The sequence below is a fragment of the Meleagris gallopavo genome, chromosome 14 (assembly GCF_905368555.1).
Source record: "Meleagris gallopavo chromosome 14, MGAL_WU_HG_1.1, whole genome shotgun sequence".
NCBI classification, from domain to species: domain Eukaryota; kingdom Metazoa; phylum Chordata; class Aves; order Galliformes; family Phasianidae; genus Meleagris; species Meleagris gallopavo.
The window spans coordinates 11,336,152-11,353,280 of record NC_139417.1 but is presented as its reverse complement, the minus strand read 5'-3'; the positions used below and the strand labels follow the sequence as shown (position 1 = coordinate 11,353,280).

The following is a 17,129-nucleotide window of genomic DNA, read 5'->3' as shown; positions in this document are numbered from 1 at the left end:
GGCGCCACCGCCCTTTTTTCACAGCCACACCAAAGACTTCGGGCCGCATCGTTCTTTATTCACACAGCGCCCTCCGCAGCCTCTCCGCCACCGCGGCCGCGTGGGGCTCCAGCCGGCAGCCACGCCGCCCCGCCAGCGCCTGCAGGAACCCCGCGGCCTCGCTGGGCAACACAAAGGCTGGGGCTGCCCGCAGCACTTGGGGCACTGATGACACCGTGGGCTCCAAGCGGGCCACCACGTAGCGCCCGGCGCCCGCAGACAGCACTGGGATTGCACAGGACAAGGCTGCGGCGAAGGCTTCGCACGGTTCCACCTCATTGCCGGGGTCGTGCAGGGGACCGGGGCCACTAGAAGCGTCCCCAGCCCTTGACATGCCCCCGGCGGCATCCTCCCACCGCCTGGCAGCAGCCTCAGCCGCCGGGGACAGGAGAAGGACGACGGTGTCCCCACCCCGCAGCGCCTCCCGGTGCAGCGCGTGCAGCCACGGCAGCGGCCCCCAAGCCGCCACCCCACTGCCACCACCCGGCGCGGCCACCACCGCCACCCCCATCGGGCGCAGGGCTGCTGCCAGCGCGCAGGCTGCACGCTCTGCCACCGGCTCTGCCGCATGCAGGAGGAGTGCGCGGCGTCCCTGCAGCGGGGCTGTGGGACAGCATCAGTGGCATCCCCCGAGAGCCCCAGGGGGGTGGCCCTGTAGGGGACCCAGCCCCACAGAGTGATCCCCACTACTCACCCTTGGAACCACGCCCAGTGCGCAGAGACTTGAGCCAAACTGCGGGGAGCAGAGAGGGTGACACAGTGCTTAGCACGCAGTTTTGGCCACGTGCAGCCCCACTGTGCTCACCCTTCACGTCCTCCTTCTTCAGCAACAGCAGCAGCAGGATGCAGGCGGTGCACACCAGCACCCCCAGCCAGGCCAGTGCCCAGCGGGCACGCATGTCTGTGGGGCATAGTGTCACTATCTATCCCATGCCCCTGGCACCCACAGCATCCCTTTCTTTTACTCACACTTGTGCATGGGACAAGCCCACAGTGTGACCCCGCTGCCGTTTTCAGGACGCCAGAGCTGTGGGCACAAGGACACATCACACACCGTCACGTGCCAGCCCATCAGTGCCTGCCAGATGCTGCCCATGCACTGACCTGCATACACTGCCCTGATGCCACGTCCTCCTGCAGCTGCTGTTCCAGCAGCCCCGGGCGGCCGGTTTCCTGCAGGGGATACAGCTGAGCCAGAGGCATGGTGGCAGTACCCCCACACATGGGGACCAGTAGGACCCTTACCATGGCAGCGAAGCTGGCGAGCGGCGTGCAGTTGCCCCGCTGCAGGGCACAAAGTGATGTGTTCCCTCCAGGCTCCATCAACAGAATGTCGTCTGCATGGCCAGGCAGCACTCTAGGGTGCTCACAGTCCCGCAGGCATTGTGTCAGCCGGACCCTCCCGCTGCTCCTCACCTGCAGGAGAGAACTGATTGGAGAAGATGGCCGTGGGGTAGCTGTGGGGCAGCCATGGGGCAAGGGTGCCTACTACCTGCACACAGAGATTGGGGTGTGGCTGCAGCGCTTGGAACTCCTGTGGTCCCTGCAGGCAGAGAGCAGCCCATCAGTGCCATGCATCCCTTTGGCGTGTCCTGGCCCCATGGGGATGCTCACCTGCCCGGTGACAGGCTGCTGCAGGCCAGGCAGGGCTTGGCACGGCACGGCAGGTGCCGGGCTCCAGCAGGGCACCAGCTCAGCTAGGAGGTCGCAGGGTGCAGAGACAGAGCAGGTGAATGTCTGCCCCACATCATGCAGCACCAGCTGGGTCTGCACCCACAGTCGTTCCCACGCCGCTGCATCTGCATGGGGAGAGGGGTCACTGTGGGGTCCCCGGGGGTCTTGGTGCATCATAGCATCTGCCCATGTCCCAGTATCCTTATGGATGTTCCACCCCAGTGTGAGTACCATGGGAGAAAGGACACAGGGTGGCCCGTAGCGGGTCCTGGATCTCTGGCCAGACCTGTGGGTGGAGAAGAAAGAAAGAAAAATGATTTGGGGTGCCCATGTTGTTCACACCCAGCTGGCCCCACTGGGGTGGTGACACCTTTCCACCTCCCTCTGTGTCCCTGCAGCAGCCAGCCCAGCTCCTACCTGCAGGCAAAGGCAGGGGAGCACCTCCTCCAGTGGCACACTGTAGTTCATGGGCCCACTCTGTGACCAAGAGCGAGATGTGGGTCACCCCACAGCACACCACCCCACAGTGGGGTGACTGTAGCAGTGTTGGGATAGAAAGGGGCAGGCACTCACCGCCGTCACTGCGCGTCCCGACCCGCCGGCGCCATGGCTGTGGTTGTGGTAGAGCCGCAGGGTGTAGTTGAGCTCCACTGTGGCCACCTGCACCTCCACCAGCACCGCCGTCAGCCCCGGGGACACCTGCAGCCTGGGCACTGCATGCGGGCGGCTCAGGGCACCCTGTGCCAGGTACCCCAATGCCTCCCACACCAACAGCACGGCCAGCCGGGAGCCCAGCACGGAGCCACCGGCACCTACCTTGGCACTGCGGGATGGCGGCTCGGGCAGCGGGCCACGAGCAGTCTGTAGGAATAGCAAATAGGGTGAGGGGGTGAGGAGGGCATGAGGGGGCGAGGAGGGCGTGGGGCGGCGCAGCAGGGCCGGGACTCACCTGGCAGCCGCCGCCTCTGGCTCAGCCGGCGGCGGCCGCGTGCGCTGCCGTAGGCGGCGACGTGCAGCTCCGAGCCCAGCGGTGCCTCGAAGCAGCGGAACTGCACCGAGCCCTGCACAGGAAAACCACAGCGCAGTTCCCACAGCCCACGTGCCACGGCCCCGGCCCACACCCCCGCGCCAGACCGCGGCGCAGACGTACCAGGCGACGGCCGAGCAGAGCGGAGGATGCGCGGACCTCCACGGCCACGCAGCGGGACGAGGCGAAGCCGTGGGCGGAGAGCAGCAGCAGCGCCGCGACGTCGCGTCGGGGCGAGGCGGCCGTCCCCGCGTCACCGGCGCCGTCCTCGGGCTCGAGGCCCAGGCGCAGCCGAGCCCGCAGGCACGGCGAGCAGCCGTCCGGCTCCGCGCAGCGCAGCGCCGGCTCCAGACGCAGCCCCAGCAGCGCCAGCCCCGGGCCCGGCGCCGCGGGCTCCGTCCCGCACAGCACGTCGGCGTCTGCGGGGGGAGAGCGGGACCCCGTCAGCGCCGGTCCCCTCCGCCCGGCAGCGGGGCCGCGGCGCGGGCACTTACCGAGCAGGCGGCAGGCGAGGCCCTGCGGGCAGGAGACGTGAGGACGCGGCCCGGCCCCGCGGCCCCGCTGCCCCCGCCACGCCGACACACCTGCGAGCAGATCACGGTGTCGCGGGGAGCCCCGCGCCCGCCCGCCGCCAGCAGCAGCAGCAGCAACAGCCCCGGGGCGCGCCCGGTGGGGCCGGGGCACCCCATGGCCCCGGCCCCACGGCCCCGCTCCCAGCCCACGGGCCCCGCCGCCGCCACCACCGCAGACTCCCGCTTCCTGCTCCGCTCCCGAGCTCCCGGGACCGCCCCGGGGTGGGGCCTGCCCCGCTCTGCCCCGCTCTGCCCCGCACGGATCCCGCAGACCGGGCTCCTGCAGTCGCGTGGAGCGGCGGGGCCCGGTTTGCCCCAGACGGGCGCGGGGTTGCAGTGCTGCCGGCGCTCGCCCTGGGGTGAGCGCACCGGGCCAGCAGCCCCAAAGCACCAGAGCAAGCTACGCAGGGAAACGTAAACAGCGCTTTTATTCCATTCGACGCAGCCACGACCAGGCGTGAGGAGCCCGTCTGGGCCGTGCCGGGCACCCCGAGGTGACAGCAGCTGCCCAGCCGCCTCTCCCAGCCGTGGCCGCCCCGTGCGAGGCCCGCTTTCTCCTCCACAGCCGGCCCTGCTGGAAGCCCGGCTGCCCAGCCCCAGGGCTGTGCCCGCGCTCCAGCCCCGCTCCGGTCCGGTCCGGGCCGCTCTCCTGCAGCCGCTCATTCAGCCCGGCTCCATCGAGTGTCTCCGTCCTCCGTGTGGCCGCCGGCCCACGCTCTGCCCAAGCTCAGCCCCGGTGCAGACGCTCAGGTACCGGCAGGCTGAAGCGGGGAGCCCGGCCCCCCCCCGGAACCGCCCCCCCTCACCCCCTTGCCGGCCTCAGCCTCCAGCAGCCGGAGCAGCAGCCCCTCGGCCCGGCCGCGGAGGTGCCGGCAGGAGGGAGGGGGGCCGCCCCGCAGCGCGCCCAGCAGGTCGGGCAGCTCCTGGGGCAGGCGGTAGGTGGGCAGGGGCCGCAGGGGCCGCGGCACGTCGCGGGGGCTGCAGAGCCGGCTGAAGTACACCAGCACCCAGCCCCGGCCTCGCCCCGCCGCCCCCAGCTCGCCCTGCAAGCACGCCATGGCCGCTCCGAAAACATCGTGTGCGTCGCGGGGCTCCCCACCGCCTTCACCCCCTCGCCATAAACGGAAGAGCCGAGAGCTGCCCCGGCTCCAGAGCAGCAGGACGGTGCCGCGCTCGCGGCCCACGTGGCTGCGCTGTGCGTAGAGCCAGGGAAGGGCCCCCGCCTGCCCCACGCCGCCCGCTTCCCACAGGTCCAGGCGCACCTCGCAACCCAGCCCCACGCGCAGCAGCTCGGCCAGGGCGCACACCAGTGCCAGGTGCTCCTCCGAGTCAGGAGAGTACAGCAGCAGCACCGGGCGGCCACGTGCTGCCTCACCTGCAGGACAGAGGGGACAGCAGTGACAGCCCTGCTCTGAGCAACCCCAGTGGAACTGCAGTGTCCCACCTCCCCGGGACCTTCCCCGTGCCTGGAGTGTCCCAGCCCTCGGGGTGCCCCGGCCCTTGCCCAAACCGCTGCCCCTCACCATTAGGCATCTTCCAGGTGCTGCGGCAGTTCAGAAGCAGCACGGTCACCACCAGCCCCAGTGCCAGCGCCAGCCCCAGCAGCCCAAAGTGCCTGTGTGAGACTGGGAGAGGGGCAGTGAGCGGGCAGCCACGACACCCTCCCCGATCCCCATCAGCCCTGGGGCTCCGCTCACCATCGGGACAGAGCAGCTGCTTGCGGGCGAAGCGCACATCTGAGCGCCAGACCTGGGTGGGGAAGGAGATGGATGAGGGGGGCAAGGCTTGGGGTTTTCCCCCTCACCCTGATGCGGGCAGCACAGCAGGGATGGGGGTCACCTTACCAACACGCAGCTGCCCAGGACCTGCACCGGCAGCAAGAGCGCCAGCTCCCCTGGAGCAGAGCTCTCCGGCTGCAAAACACGAGGCAGGGTCAGCGTGGCACAGCTTGTCCGCCTGAGCTCCCCTGTCCTACATCACTCACCCGCGTGACGGTGTAGACGGGAGCCTCGGGCTCACAGCGCCCGCCCCGGCGCTGGCACAGTGCTGCGCTGAAGGACGCGGGGACACGGGAGGTGAGGCACAGGCGGAGCTGCAGTCCCCGGGCACTCAGGGACACGTTCCAAGCAGTGTCTGGTAAAAAGAGAGCACACACCGTAGCATGATGGTGTGCCTGAGGGGGAAGGGAGAGCATCCCAAACCCGTGGGCTCACCTGTGCGGTGGGGGCACTCCACGTGGCTGCTGTTCCCATAGGAGAACTGAGGAGGGGATATGGGGTCAGCTGTGCACCCTGTCTGGCATCTCCCCAGCCAGTACCGCCCGGGGGCTTACCCTGAAGCAGAGCAGGGGGTGCACATCCACGCTGTCCAGTGTGTACACCTGGCAAGGGACAGAGAGAGTGTCATCATCTGTCCCCAGGGATGCATTGCACCCTTGGACATCCTGGGGTCCAGCAGGTGCCCTGCAGCCATGTCCCCTCACCTGATCCTCCTCACTTGCTGTGGAGTTAGGGACATTGTGGCATGGTGCAGCTTCAGCTGCCGCCTCCCTCCAGCACAGGGTGGCCCGGGGATGCAGGGGACAGCTGGCACTCAGCACCATGGCCATCTGGTCCTTGCTGCTGTAGTCATGGAAGTGCACCGAAGACCACAAGTCAGGGACATCTGTGGGGATGAGATCAGTAGGGTGGCCAGGAGACAGTGTGCCCTCCCCGGGGTTCTTTCAGGCACTCACAGGCGTCCGGCCGCTCTCGGAATGGGCAGCGCTTGCTGCGCAGGCTGTCATGGTGTGGATAGGAGGCCTGGGGAGCGGAGCACAGCACCATGTGTCTGCCACCCGCGTCCCATCGCTGTGCAGATGGGTGTGCACAGGGGTGCAACAGGGAACACACCTCAACACAAAGGCATGGCACCAGGAACTCATATGGCAGCGAGACGTGGTGGCCACCCGGCACCAGGAGCTGCAGGTATAGAGGATGTGAAGATGCTGGGAGTGCAGGGACCCCCGGGGACCACATCCCGTTGGCTGTTACCTTGCGGTGGAAGGGCTGTGGCAGTTCCTCACACTCCAAGGCCAGCTGATGGCACAGCCGCACCACCAGCGCAGGGCCCTCAGGCACGGCCACCTCAATGGCCCGCACTTCAGGGAGCCAGGTGTAGGTGAAGATGGGCCCTGGGAGCACAGGGAGGGTCAGTCGGTGCCAACCCTTACAAGCACCCCATTCCCTTCCAGCCCTACCCTGCAGCTCGATGGCAACCACGTGGCTGCGGCTGATGGCCAGGCCTCTGTCAGGGATGGTATGCAGGGTGACCAGGACCCGCCGCCCACCTTCCACCGGGAAGCAGTCGAACTGAACCTGCCACTATGGGGAGCAGGGGGTGAGTGTGGCCCCACCACCCATCCCCATCACTGCGGCGTGCCCTGCACTCACCGGTGCATCGCCTGGTGCCTGGTGCCGCTGCCACACCTGCAGCCAGCCGGCCCGGTTAGAGCCAAGCTCCAGGAAGTCGAGCTGCAGCCCGTGGATTCCTGCGGGACACCGGCGGTTGCTGACACGGGTGGGACGATCCCGCAGCCGGGGTGCCCCCTCCCAGGGTTCCCCCAGCGGGACAAGAGGGGCCCATCCCGGAGCACAGCCCGTACCTGCGGCCGGGACGGCCAGACGCACCCGCAGGCAGGGCTGGCAGGGCAGCGAGGGCTGGCATAGCCGCGCCGTGCTCAGCGCCAGGGCGGGCGGGGTCAGCGGGGGCCCGGTGGGGTCTCCCCGGCGGCAGCGGGGCCGGGTCAGTGTGCTGTCGGCTGCCGGGAGAGGAGAGGAGCCATGCACGGGGCCGTGCCTCGCACCGGGAGAGTCCTCACGAAGGGGATCCCCGCGCACTGGAATCGCCCGGCGAGGGGGATCCCCACACACAGAGATCCCCTTACAAAGGGAAACCCCGCGCACCGGGAACCGCCCCGCATCGCCTCGCTCCAAGTCCGGCTCCGATCTCGGCCCCACCGCGGAGCCCCCACCCTGGCCCGCCCCGCACTCCGGGAACACAGCCCCGCGGCCACACTCACCGTTGGCCCGGCACTCCTGCAAGCAAAGAGACAGGGATCAGCGCGGCCCCGCCCGCCACCCCCGCTCCCCGTTCCCTTTTCCCCGTTCCCATTGCCCCGGCGCTCACGAAGTTGGCGGAAACCCGCGGGCGGGGCACGGCAGGGCGGGCGGGCGGCGGCAGCAGCAACAACGCGGCGGCGGCGAGGAGAGCGACGGAGCGCACCGGGCAGCCCATGGCCGAGTGCCGTAGCCGAGCTCCGCTCCCACCTCCGGTGTCGGCTCCCCGCCCCGGGCCGGCCCCGCCGCATTCCTCCGGCAGCACGTGCGGCCCCGCCCGCGACCTGATTGCGGCGGCGCAGACACGAGTGGGAAAGCACGGGAGGGGCTTTATTTCCGTACGGTGACACGCGTTCGCAGCCCCAGCACCGGGCTCAGCCCCGGAGACCTCCGCACCAGCAGCAGCCGCCCTGAAGCACCGCCAGCGGCCCCCGAACACTCCACGCGTGGCACATAGAGGCTCCACCCAACCCCCCTCATTTTTTCTTCTTCTCCTGCGTGCTGGTGAACCAGGAGTCCAGCAGTTTCTTGCTATAGTAGAGCTGCCAGCCGTGCACCTGGGCGGCCACCACCACCACCAGGTACATGACAGAGACGGCAGAGAAGCCGAAGATGAAGCGGTACGCCTTGCCGTGCCGATAGAGCTGCTGAGCCATAGGGAACATCTCCATGGCCCCGTAGATGAGCGGTGCCACAGAGAAGAGCCCGGCGCTGATCATGGACAGCACCAGGTAGCTGATGTTGTTGCGGGGGAAGGAGAGCAGGCCCAGTAGTGAGGGCAGGATGCTGAGCAGGTAGGGGTACTCCCACTGGTAGGGCATGGCCACGCGGTCATGGGGCAGCAGCTTGAGATGCCCCACACACATCTGTGCCAGCAGCAGCAGCCACAGCCCCACGTGCACGTAGGTCAGCTTCTTGATCTCTGACTTCAGGGCCACGCTGTGGGGACACGGCACGGTCACAGCACAGTTGGGACACAGCTCTGTCACAGCCTGGTGGGGTCACAGCCCCATCACGGCCCAGCATCGGCACGGCTTTGTCACGGCCGTGATGGGGATGTAGCACGGAGGGGAATCACTCTGTCACGGCCCCGATGAGGGCACAGCCCCGCAGTTTGGGGAGCAGAGGCTCCGTGACACCCACCTCATCTGGTAGTGCGAAGCCACGCGCTCCCGGTGCCGGTAGTCGCTGCCATCAGTGCCAGCAGCACGGGGCCCACCTCGAGACGCCATAGCTGCCTGCAGAAACACAGACTGAGGAGACCCCCAGGAGGACCCCTATGGCCTCCATCCCACCTTCCCGTGATCACCCACCCACGACAGCCGCAGGGACACCGCAGGGCGCGGTACCCCCCGGCCTGCCACCGCCCCCAGGCCCGCCCTCCGCACCTCGCCGTGGGCACCGCGCCCCGCCGCACCCCACCTGCTCACCGAGCTGAGACGCTCTACCCGCACTTCCGGTTCTCTATGACCGCCGCTTCAGCCCAACCGGCCTCAGGCGGGCGGCCTGTCTATACGCCCGGAGGCCCGGCTCTATGGTCAAAGCGGGACGCAACGCCCTGCGGTCCGCCCGCCGCGCAGGCGCAGTGCGGCCATGGCGGGTTGCGGCGGTGCCGCGCGCGTGGCGGCGCGCGTGGGGCAGGGGGCGCGCGCCGCGGGGTGAGCTGGGGAGGGGGCGGGCCTGGGGTGCTGTGTGTGTGTGTGTGTGTGTGTGTGTGTGTGTGTGTGTGTGTGTGTGTGTGTGTGTGTGTGTGTTGTGTGTGTGTGTGTGTGTGTGTGTGCAGTGCTGTGTGCTTGTAGTGCTGCGTGTGTGTGCAGTGCTGTGTGTGTGTGCAGTGTGCGTATAGTGCTGTGTGTGTGTGCACTGCTCTGTGTGCATGGGGCTGCCCTGATGTAGGTGCACCGGAGTTGTGGGCTGCGTGGGGACAGGTTTGGAGGCACGGGGAACACGTGGAGGTGCACACGCATGGGGACACGGAGCGTGGGAAGAGGCGGGGAAGTCTCACGTGTGCTCCACCTCATTCTCCCCACAGGAAGGGGCGACCGCTGGGCCCTGAGGCCGTGCTGGGGCTACTGGAGGCCTCGGTTGTGCACCGGGAAGGTAAGGGAGAAGAGAGGGGCTGGACACGGGTGGGTGTCGGGTGATCAAGAGTTGGGTCTGACCCTTCTGCCGCCCCGCAGGAGCCCTGCTGGCTCTAAGCAAGCCCACTGATCTGCCTGTGCTGGGTGAGTGCTGGGGGGGCTGATTTCTCCGGAAGGAGGCACATCTGGTGCTGACCCCCACATCCCCAGGGCACTCCGGGGAGCTGAGCCTGACAGCGCTGCTGCCTGCACTACGCCGACGCCTGGGGCTGCCTGCAGAGCTGCATGTGGTGAAGGCACCTACCAGGTATTGGGGTGGGTCTGGCATTTGGGATGGGGAGGTCCCAGGGGGGCTCAGAGATACCGTGTCCAATAGGGAATGCTCCGGCCTCGTGCTGCTGTCCGCCTGCCACCGTGTCACCGAGCAGCTGCAGCACTCCTTCACTGCCGCCCGACGCAGGGGGCAGTTCCCAGCCACCTACAGGTGAGTGCCTGCCCCACGAGTCTACCTCCCCAACACTGTGAGGCTCTTCCCTCTTATTATGTCCCTTCAGTGCTGTCACTGTGGGAGTCCCGGCAGAGGCAGAGGGTGAGATCCGTGTGGGGCTGTGCTGGCAGCAGAAAGGAGACACAGCTGTGGTAAGGAGTACATGGGGGAATCTGGGAGGAGGGGGGGGGGGTAGAGGTTGGTGCTTAAGCTGTGCACCCCCACCCCCCAGGTGGTGGCAGTGCCATCCCCAGGACACCGCAGTGTGACCCGCAGAGAGGTGAAGAACACCCTGACCCGCTACCGCCTGCTGGGAGCAGCAGGGGGCTGCGCTTTGCTCCAGCTGCAGCCTCGCACGGGTGAGTGCCCCCCCTACACTCCTCCATTACCACCACCCCACAGTGCCACCAACCCCACGTCCTTCCCTCCCTGCAGCTTTCCCCGAGCAGCTCCAGGTGCACCTGACACTGCTGCTGTGCCCGGCGCTGGGTGACCACAAGCACGCATCCCGCGTGGGCACAGTGCTGGGGGAGCCTTTCCTGCTGCCCCCACAGGAGACCCCCACACCCCACACACAGGTAAGCAGCACGATGGAGGAGAACTGCTGCCCTATGCTGCACTTTCCTAAAAAAAATTATCCCCCACAGGTGCTGGATGCAGAGCTGATGTCCCGGCTGCAGCTGTCCCCACGCCACCACTTGCCCCTGCATCTCCACCTGCAGCAGCTGGTGCTGCCTCACACAGTGCTGTGTGCTCCCCCCCCTCCCCACTTCCTGCGCACCCTACGCCTGCTGGGGCTGCCCTCCCCGCCTCTCCCTCCCCATTAAATCTCGGCATGCCAACAAACAACATTTATCTGTCCCATTTGCGCTCCCCACATCTTTCCTGTGTAACCCCCCCGGGGGTTGAGTCAGCACTGGTAACCGCAGCCCTCTCCCTCCCCATGACCCAGTTCCCATCTGGAGCGGATGTTGGGGGAGTCTCTGGTGGCCCCAGCTCCTGCCCACGGCCCTATCGCTTCAGGCTGGGGAGTCTGACAACGTGTCCCTCCCAAAGCCTTCCCAGTATGGAGGCTCACAGCTCACTCCCACTCACAGATTTATTTCTGCCGAGAGGGGTGGGGGCATACTGGGCCATCGCCACTCCTCTTTGCCCCCCCCTGAGCCCTCCGTCCCTCCTCTGCACCGTGGGGCCGATTGCCCCGCAGCAGGGGCAGGGGGCTGAAGCGGGGGAGAGCTCCCTGATGGGGTGTGATGGGCACACGGGGACGGCCCCTCAGCCCTCTGAGCCGGGGCAGACCCCCTGGGGGCTGCCTGGGCCGCATCTCCACAGCATACGGGGGGGGCCTGTCCTCTGCTTTCCCTGCTGCAGCCAGGGAGCAGCGAGCGCGGCGCGGTCTGCGTAGGGAGCTGCCTTCTACCTCCAGCTTCAGCCCCACGTAGCGCACAGTGGGCACGGCTGCCTGGAGGAGGGGGGGGGGGATGTGGGGAGCACAGGACTGTGCCGCCCTCCCCACAACCTCCTACCTCCCCCCAGCTCCCCGCCCCACCTGCTTGTAGATGAGCTCAAAGGCTCCTGTGGGGCACTCGGGGTCGTCCCGGCGATCGATGACAACTCTCAGTGTGTCACGCTGCACCCCGGCGCACAGCCGGCCCGTCACCGCCGTGCTGCCCGCCATGGTGGGGCTGGCGTTGATCTCCAGCAGCCAGGGTCGGAAATCCTCACCGAAAATGAAATCGGCCCCATAGAGCTCAAAGCTGCCCTTACGGCCCCGCACCAAACCCTGCGAGCACCGCACTGCCCGCACCACCGCCGCCTTCATGCCCGGCACCATCACCTCGGCCCAGGCACCGGCTTGGCCCCGCTGCGCCAGGTAGGCCTGCAGCTGGCTGCACGACCACGTGTTGTCTGCTGGCAGCTGTGGGTGTCGGGATAACCCTGGGCGGCAGTGCCGCTGCACTGCTTGGTTGCAGAGATGGACAGCCCTGAGCGGGGAGAGAAAGCAGCCTTCAGTTGGGTATTAGGAAAAATTTTGTCACAGAATGAGCGGTGAGGCACTGGCACAGGCTGCCCAGGGGGTGGTGGGTCATCATCCCTGGAGGTGATCAAGGATTGCGTATGTGAGGGACGTGGCTATGGGCACGGCGGTGGGCTGGGGTGGGAATTGACATCCGTGAGAGGGGGGAGGGAGGGACGGACATACAGAGCGTGGAACCTCACTCACGCATCCAAGCAGTGCAGGGAGAATGGCTGGGAGCAGAAGCGCAGGTAGCACTCGCGGTAGAACCAGATGGTCAGCGGGTTCCAGTCGGTCACCAGGAACCACTGGCGCACGTCGAACTTGGTGCCGAAGATGAGTAGCGGCCGCTCCACGTATTTCTGCACCACCCAGCGGCCCTCCCGCCCCATGCTGCCCGCCAGCCGCAGCAGCTGGTCCAGCCGCGCTGCGCACACAATGCCTGCGGATGCGGCAGCACGTGGGGACCCTGTGGCGCTTGGGGACCCCCGGACCACCCCCAGTCCTACCTCTGCCCCGGGATGCAGCCCCGGGTTTGAGGATCCAGACGTTGCGCTCGCCCTCCATGTGCAGCTGGGGCAGCTGCCCCGCCAGGCCCTGTAGCAGGCTGCGGCCCCGTTCCTGCTGTGCCATGCTCAGCTGCAGCACGGCCCCCTCGCTGAGATATGGGGTGGCTCAGCCACTGCCTTTCCACCCTTCCCCACCCCTCTGCCGGCACTCACTGCACCACGCGGTAGTAGTCCTGCAGGAAGCTGTCCCAGCTGGGGCTGTGGGGCTGCGTGTCCCCGTCGATGTCCTGGTGGGCCATGCTGTCCAGGTGCCCCCTGCACACCCGCAGCGCCTCCTCCACCAGCTGTGGGGGCAGCCGGGGGGCAGGCCCCTCTGCTAGGGGGGGTAGCACAGAGTGAGAGATGGAGCACTGCGCCATGCCTGGGTTGGGGGGCTCGGCACCTCACCTGGAGCATCACTGGGTTTTGGGGATGGGTCCAGTGCTATATGCTCACCCTCAGCCCTTTCCAGGGCCACTTTGAGCAGACTGCGTGCAGCTGTGAGGCGGAAATCCTCTGCAGTAAGAGAACAGGCATTGCCCAGCCCAAAGCCACGCTGGGGATGTGGGAACCGTGAGCCCATACCACATCGGCCCCCAGCTCACCAATGAAAGCCTGGCGCTCGTCCGCAGCACCCAGCCGGTAGCAGCGAGGGAAGAAGGTATCTGGATCGGCTTGGTCGAACCAGGGTAGGTTGCGCAGGGTGAGGCACAGCCCCTCCTGTGTGGAGAAGAATGGCAGCCCCGGCGTGCACCCTGTGTCCCCCCAGCGAAGGTCCGCGTGCCCCCACCTTGGTGGTAAGGCAGCCCCCTCGGGCATAGTGGTTCACCACCTGGTCCGGCTGCAGGACGCATCTCTCTGCAGCACTGCAGCGGCTGCTCCAGATGAAGTAGGGCACCTGGTCCTGCACCAGGTGGGACTGGGGGGGCAAGGGCCTGAGTGAGGTGGGACATTCCCCCACCCCACGTCGTCACCCCCACCCCACTGAGGGATCCTCCCGCATCATGTTGGGGACAGCAGCCCTCCTTGCTACCATGAGCTCATGGATGCCATCAGGGTCGTCCTTGTCCATCTGCTCTTCCTTCTCTTCCTCCTCTTCCTCGTTGGACAGCCACATGGAGCATAGGGACTCCAGGGATGGCTGCACCCCATGCTGTTCTGTGCTGAGCTCGGCATTGCCGCCACCTGCCTCCTGCTGCTGCACCCTGCGGGGTGCCTTTCTCTCCACCCAGCCCCGTGCGCGCAGCAGGCGGCGGATCACAGGGTAGCGGCCCTGCACCATGAAGATCTTCTTCTCCTAGGTGGCGAGATGCCATGGCTAAGCTGCCCACCCCGGGGAGCTCAGCCCTTGTGCCAAGTGAAAATGGGTGACACTCTGGAGAAGGAGCAGACCCTCACCTTGATAGCCCTCTCCACCTGCAGCTTGGCCAGCTTCAGCTGCTTGGGGCAGAGCCAGGGGCGGCTGCAGTCTGCAAGAGTCCAGAGACCCGTGGGACAGCCTCAGATGAACTCCACTCAGACAGCATATACCTTCATGTTCCCTTGTTCCTGAAGGGCAGGGAGCAGGCACCCACCTGCCCGCACTCGCTGCACTTTGCCGGCTGCCCTTGCCGCATCATTTGCCACCTTCTCAATCCTCATACCAGCACCACAGCCTCGCACTGTGCCCCCAGGAACTCCCCTCACCAAGCTGTGTGTGCCCACGGTCCTGCTCTCGAGTTGGTGAGGTATGGGGCAACCTGGGAGTGAGGGAGGCTGCTAGCAACTCTGCCCCACTCCATACAGTACAGGGGATCCCCCTGAGCTGTGTCCTCACCCAATGGGGGATGCAGGGGGCTTCCAGCAGCCCTAAGTCCTACATCCTCTCCTGTGGCCCCACACCAGCTACTCCCCCATCACATGAACCTGCGCCACCCCCAAACCCTTCCCGCAGGCCGCTCTGTGCTCCATCCTCCCCAGCACCCACCCGGGCCACACCCACTCCTTCCAGCACCGGCGGGGCTGCCCCCACTGTTTACTGTTGTCATGGTGCCACTCCGGGCCCCGCCCCCCATCCCTTTCCCCGCCCCCTCCTGCCCTACAGCCCCGCCTCCCGGCATTCTCTCCCCTTTCCTCCCCCAGCAATACAGCACGGAGCCGGGGATACAGCAAGTAACTCTTTATAAAACACAATGCGACAGGACAGGGAGCGGGGCCGCCTGGCCCCACGCACGCACAAGCCCGGTCCGCCCCCGCCCCGGCCAGCGAGGAGACGGGTTCGCAGCCAGGGGCCCAGCTTTCCTTCTCCAGAGCAGGAGAGCCCCGGCATGCGGCTCTGCACAGGCACCGGGAAGCCACGGAGTCACGGCACGGCCTAGAACTGCAAGGCAAGACAGAAGGCAGGTACCCATCAGCACTGGAACGTCCCACACCACATCTCTCAGCTATGTCCACCCTCAGCACACTTGGAGGGTGTCAACGCCAGTGGAAGAGTGAGCACCACTGCTTATAGGCATCCCCCCCATGTCCCAGGATGGGCACAAAATGCATCAAAGCACTGCTACCCCCCAGCCATGGGTTCTGCCTATGAGAAAAGGAACACTCTCAGAGCCTTACGTTCTTGAGGAATTCCTCTGCCACAATGCGGGCCCTGGCATTGACAGAGAGCTTCATCTCACTGATCTCCTTGTCGATCTCCTCCATGAAATGGATCACGAAATCCACAAGCTTGTGCTTGTACATCTGCTCCGTGTGGAAGTTAGTGATTAGGAAGCTGATGTCGTAGCCCTGAGGAAGAGAGGAGCAGTATGAGAACTACGAGAGCATAACACAATGACAGTGCAGCCCAGATCTGCACTGCGGGCCCACGGGAGCAGAGCTGGGTGCTGCTCTGCTGCCACCCCCTCACCTCCACGGGCTTTCTGCGTAGAATGAAGAAGTTCTCAGCCCTCATCATCATAAAGCGCATGAATTTATGGCACAGGATCTTCTCAATCTCATCGGCCTGCAGAGAAGAAAGGGAAATGAGGCTTCCCCACATGAGCGCAACCTGCCAGCCCACCACCGCTCCCCAGTCACCCCAGCCCCACACCTGTTTGACAGCGATGCTGACGCGCACGGAGTTGATGGAGCCCTCGATGAGCACCTTCTCCTTCTCGTTTCTGCTGATGATTACCGGCTGCAACAGGAGCTCCTTGCTGCTCCTGTGGGAGCAAAAAAAGGTCACAGCTGATCAGCAGGGAAGCACTCACGGCTCAGTGCTCGCTGACACGTGGGTGGGGAGCTGCAGGGATCCTGGAGATGCAGAGCGTTTCCTTCACTCCCACATCAGGATCCCCTTCCTACTCTGCAGCTCCCCCAGCATCCGGCGGGTGGCAGTGGCTGCAGGGCGCAGGGTGAAGGATGGGGACCGCAGGGCAGCTCCGGGGCAGGGAGCTGAGGCAGGGAGCGCCCCTCCACCACCGGGTCTGCGGACACGGCTGGGGCCAGCGGGAGCCGTACCTGACCTCCACCTCAGGTTTGTTGTGGCGCTCCACCACCTGCGAGGAGAAGTTCTCCAGGCACAGGGCAGCCTGCAGCGTGGCACGCACCGCATTCAGGTACGGGCGCAGCGTGGCGGTCTGTGGGGCACAGCACAGTGTCAGCACCTGGGTCCATCCCCATATCCACCCCTATCCCTACCCTTACCCCTACCCCTACCCCTACCCCTACCCCTATCCCTCTGCCTATCCCTATCCCCATCCCCATCCCCACCCCCATCCCCATCCCCACCCCCACCCCCATCCCCACCCCCACCCCCATCTCCATCCCCACCCCCACCCCCATCTCCATCTCTATCCTCATCCCCATCTCCATCCCTACCCCTACCCCCATCTCTACCCCCCTCCCTACCCCCATCCCCATCCCCCTCCCTACTCCTACCCCCCTCCCTACCCCCATCCCCATCCCCCTCCCTACTCCTACCCCCCTCCCTACCCCCATCCCCATCCCCATCCCCATCCCTACCCCTACCCCCCTCTCTACCCCCATCCCTACCCCCAACCCTACCCCTACCCCCATGCCCATCCCCACTCCCGCCCCCCCGCCCAGCTCCTTCTCTCCCGGCCCCAGCCCTGCCCGCTCCCCTCAGCCCATTCCCGCCCGCGCCCCACCATGGTGACGGCTCCGGTCCGGTCCGGGGAAGCGGAACCGGAAGTGGCCGGTCCTCTCTTCCGGGATGCGCGGGAATCCCCAACCCGGCAAGTGGGAGGAGGCGGGAGGTTCCCGCTCCGTGCACCGCTCCCGCCCGGCCGCCTCAAGGCCCCTCCGCCCCGCACAGAACGCTCTGAGCGCTACGCGGCGCACGGCAGTGCAGCCCGTCAGGGAGCGCGGCGGCGGCGCCTCGCGGCGGCGGCGTAGTCCCGCGAGACCCCCCCGTGATCTCGCCAGTCTTGGTGCGCTCCTGTCAGCTCTTCCATATTAGGAAAGGAAGAAGGAGAGCCGGCCGAGCCAATGGGCGGCGCGCGCCGGGCGGGGCTGAGCCAATGGGGAGCGCGGGGCGGGGCGAAGCGGCGCGCGGCCTGCGGGGGCCGGAAGTTGGCGAGCGGCCGTATGTGGAACTCGGCCCCC

General features: G+C 66.8%; 6 protein-coding genes and 1 long non-coding RNA gene across 21 annotated transcripts; 2 read left to right on the top strand and 5 right to left on the bottom strand.

Annotated features, from left to right (window-relative positions):
* Positions 1-37: 37 nt before the first annotated feature.
* Positions 38-4,125, bottom strand: IL17RC (interleukin 17 receptor C). 4 transcript variants are annotated; one of them, XM_085235425.1, is made up of 16 exons: positions 3,451-4,125; positions 3,235-3,418; positions 2,864-3,159; positions 2,663-2,774; positions 2,530-2,574; positions 2,287-2,426; positions 2,131-2,190; positions 1,945-1,999; positions 1,654-1,838; positions 1,532-1,582; positions 1,285-1,455; positions 1,144-1,227; positions 1,009-1,066; positions 845-940; positions 734-772; positions 38-642 (listed from the first exon to the last, which is right to left on the bottom strand). In XM_085235425.1, the coding sequence occupies exons 1-16, from the start codon at positions 3,973-3,975 to the stop codon at positions 56-58; spliced, it is 2,688 nt and encodes an 895-aa protein (XP_085091551.1). In that variant the 5' UTR covers positions 3,976-4,125; the 3' UTR covers positions 38-55. The 4 variants fall into 4 exon arrangements, with proteins under 4 accessions (XP_085091551.1, XP_085091552.1, XP_085091553.1 ...); XM_085235426.1 differs by having other exon boundaries at positions 1,144-1,212; XM_085235427.1 differs by having other exon boundaries at positions 3,235-3,256; positions 3,325-3,466.
* IL17RE (interleukin 17 receptor E) lies at positions 4,059-7,702 on the bottom strand. Its single transcript, XM_085235450.1, has 16 exons — positions 7,480-7,702; positions 7,373-7,388; positions 6,956-7,111; positions 6,744-6,841; positions 6,551-6,674; positions 6,345-6,484; positions 6,204-6,272; positions 6,047-6,113; positions 5,795-5,976; positions 5,645-5,692; positions 5,526-5,571; positions 5,297-5,445; positions 5,157-5,225; positions 5,010-5,061; positions 4,836-4,937; positions 4,059-4,687 (listed from the first exon to the last, which is right to left on the bottom strand). The coding sequence occupies exons 1-16, from the start codon at positions 7,585-7,587 to the stop codon at positions 4,059-4,061; spliced, it is 2,055 nt and encodes a 684-aa protein (XP_085091576.1). The 5' UTR covers positions 7,588-7,702.
* Positions 7,703-7,718: 16 nt separating this feature from the next.
* Positions 7,719-8,976, bottom strand: JAGN1 (jagunal vesicle mediated transporter 1). Of its 6 annotated transcripts, none has more exons than XM_085235502.1 (3): positions 8,840-8,976; positions 8,553-8,647; positions 7,719-8,348 (listed from the first exon to the last, which is right to left on the bottom strand). In XM_085235502.1, exons 2-3 carry the CDS (start codon positions 8,639-8,641, stop codon positions 7,886-7,888), a joined length of 552 nt encoding a protein of 183 aa, XP_085091628.1. In that variant the 5' UTR covers positions 8,642-8,647; positions 8,840-8,976; the 3' UTR covers positions 7,719-7,885. The 6 variants fall into 6 exon arrangements, with proteins under 6 accessions (XP_085091628.1, XP_085091629.1, XP_085091631.1 ...); XM_085235503.1 differs by having other exon boundaries at positions 8,832-8,957; XM_085235505.1 differs by having other exon boundaries at positions 8,553-8,662; positions 8,840-8,955.
* RPUSD3 (RNA pseudouridine synthase D3) lies at positions 8,932-10,826 on the top strand. Of its 2 annotated transcripts, XM_085235490.1 has the most exons (9): positions 8,932-9,067; positions 9,442-9,509; positions 9,590-9,634; positions 9,701-9,797; positions 9,867-9,974; positions 10,045-10,129; positions 10,210-10,336; positions 10,413-10,555; positions 10,625-10,826. In XM_085235490.1, exons 1-9 carry the CDS (start codon positions 9,003-9,005, stop codon positions 10,802-10,804), a joined length of 918 nt encoding a protein of 305 aa, XP_085091616.1. In that variant the 5' UTR covers positions 8,932-9,002; the 3' UTR covers positions 10,805-10,826. The 2 variants fall into 2 exon arrangements, with proteins under 2 accessions (XP_085091616.1, XP_085091617.1); XM_085235491.1 differs by lacking the exon at positions 9,590-9,634.
* Positions 10,827-11,058: 232 nt separating this feature from the next.
* TTLL3 (tubulin tyrosine ligase like 3) lies at positions 11,059-14,592 on the bottom strand. Of its 6 annotated transcripts, none has more exons than XM_019620156.3 (12): positions 14,509-14,592; positions 14,117-14,281; positions 13,941-14,011; positions 13,576-13,839; positions 13,333-13,461; positions 13,148-13,262; positions 12,951-13,058; positions 12,717-12,879; positions 12,504-12,652; positions 12,202-12,436; positions 11,527-11,962; positions 11,059-11,439 (listed from the first exon to the last, which is right to left on the bottom strand). In XM_019620156.3, exons 1-12 carry the CDS (start codon positions 14,567-14,569, stop codon positions 11,077-11,079), a joined length of 2,259 nt encoding a protein of 752 aa, XP_019475701.2. In that variant the 5' UTR covers positions 14,570-14,592; the 3' UTR covers positions 11,059-11,076. The 6 variants fall into 6 exon arrangements, with proteins under 6 accessions (XP_019475701.2, XP_031411447.2, XP_031411448.2 ...); XM_031555587.2 differs by having other exon boundaries at positions 12,717-12,876; XM_031555588.2 differs by having other exon boundaries at positions 12,999-13,058.
* On the top strand, positions 12,342-13,894 carry LOC146543426 (uncharacterized). Its single transcript, XR_014886261.1, has 2 exons — positions 12,342-13,231; positions 13,844-13,894. It is a non-coding gene; the product is annotated as an uncharacterized LOC146543426 (long non-coding RNA).
* Positions 14,593-14,685: 93 nt separating the features above from the next.
* On the bottom strand, positions 14,686-16,878 carry ARPC4 (actin related protein 2/3 complex subunit 4). The gene is made up of 6 exons (XM_085235510.1): positions 16,673-16,878; positions 16,023-16,141; positions 15,613-15,724; positions 15,430-15,525; positions 15,138-15,308; positions 14,686-14,901 (listed from the first exon to the last, which is right to left on the bottom strand). The coding sequence occupies exons 1-6, from the start codon at positions 16,673-16,675 to the stop codon at positions 14,896-14,898; spliced, it is 507 nt and encodes a 168-aa protein (XP_085091636.1). The 5' UTR covers positions 16,676-16,878; the 3' UTR covers positions 14,686-14,895.
* Between the last annotated feature and the right edge of the window lie 251 nt (positions 16,879-17,129).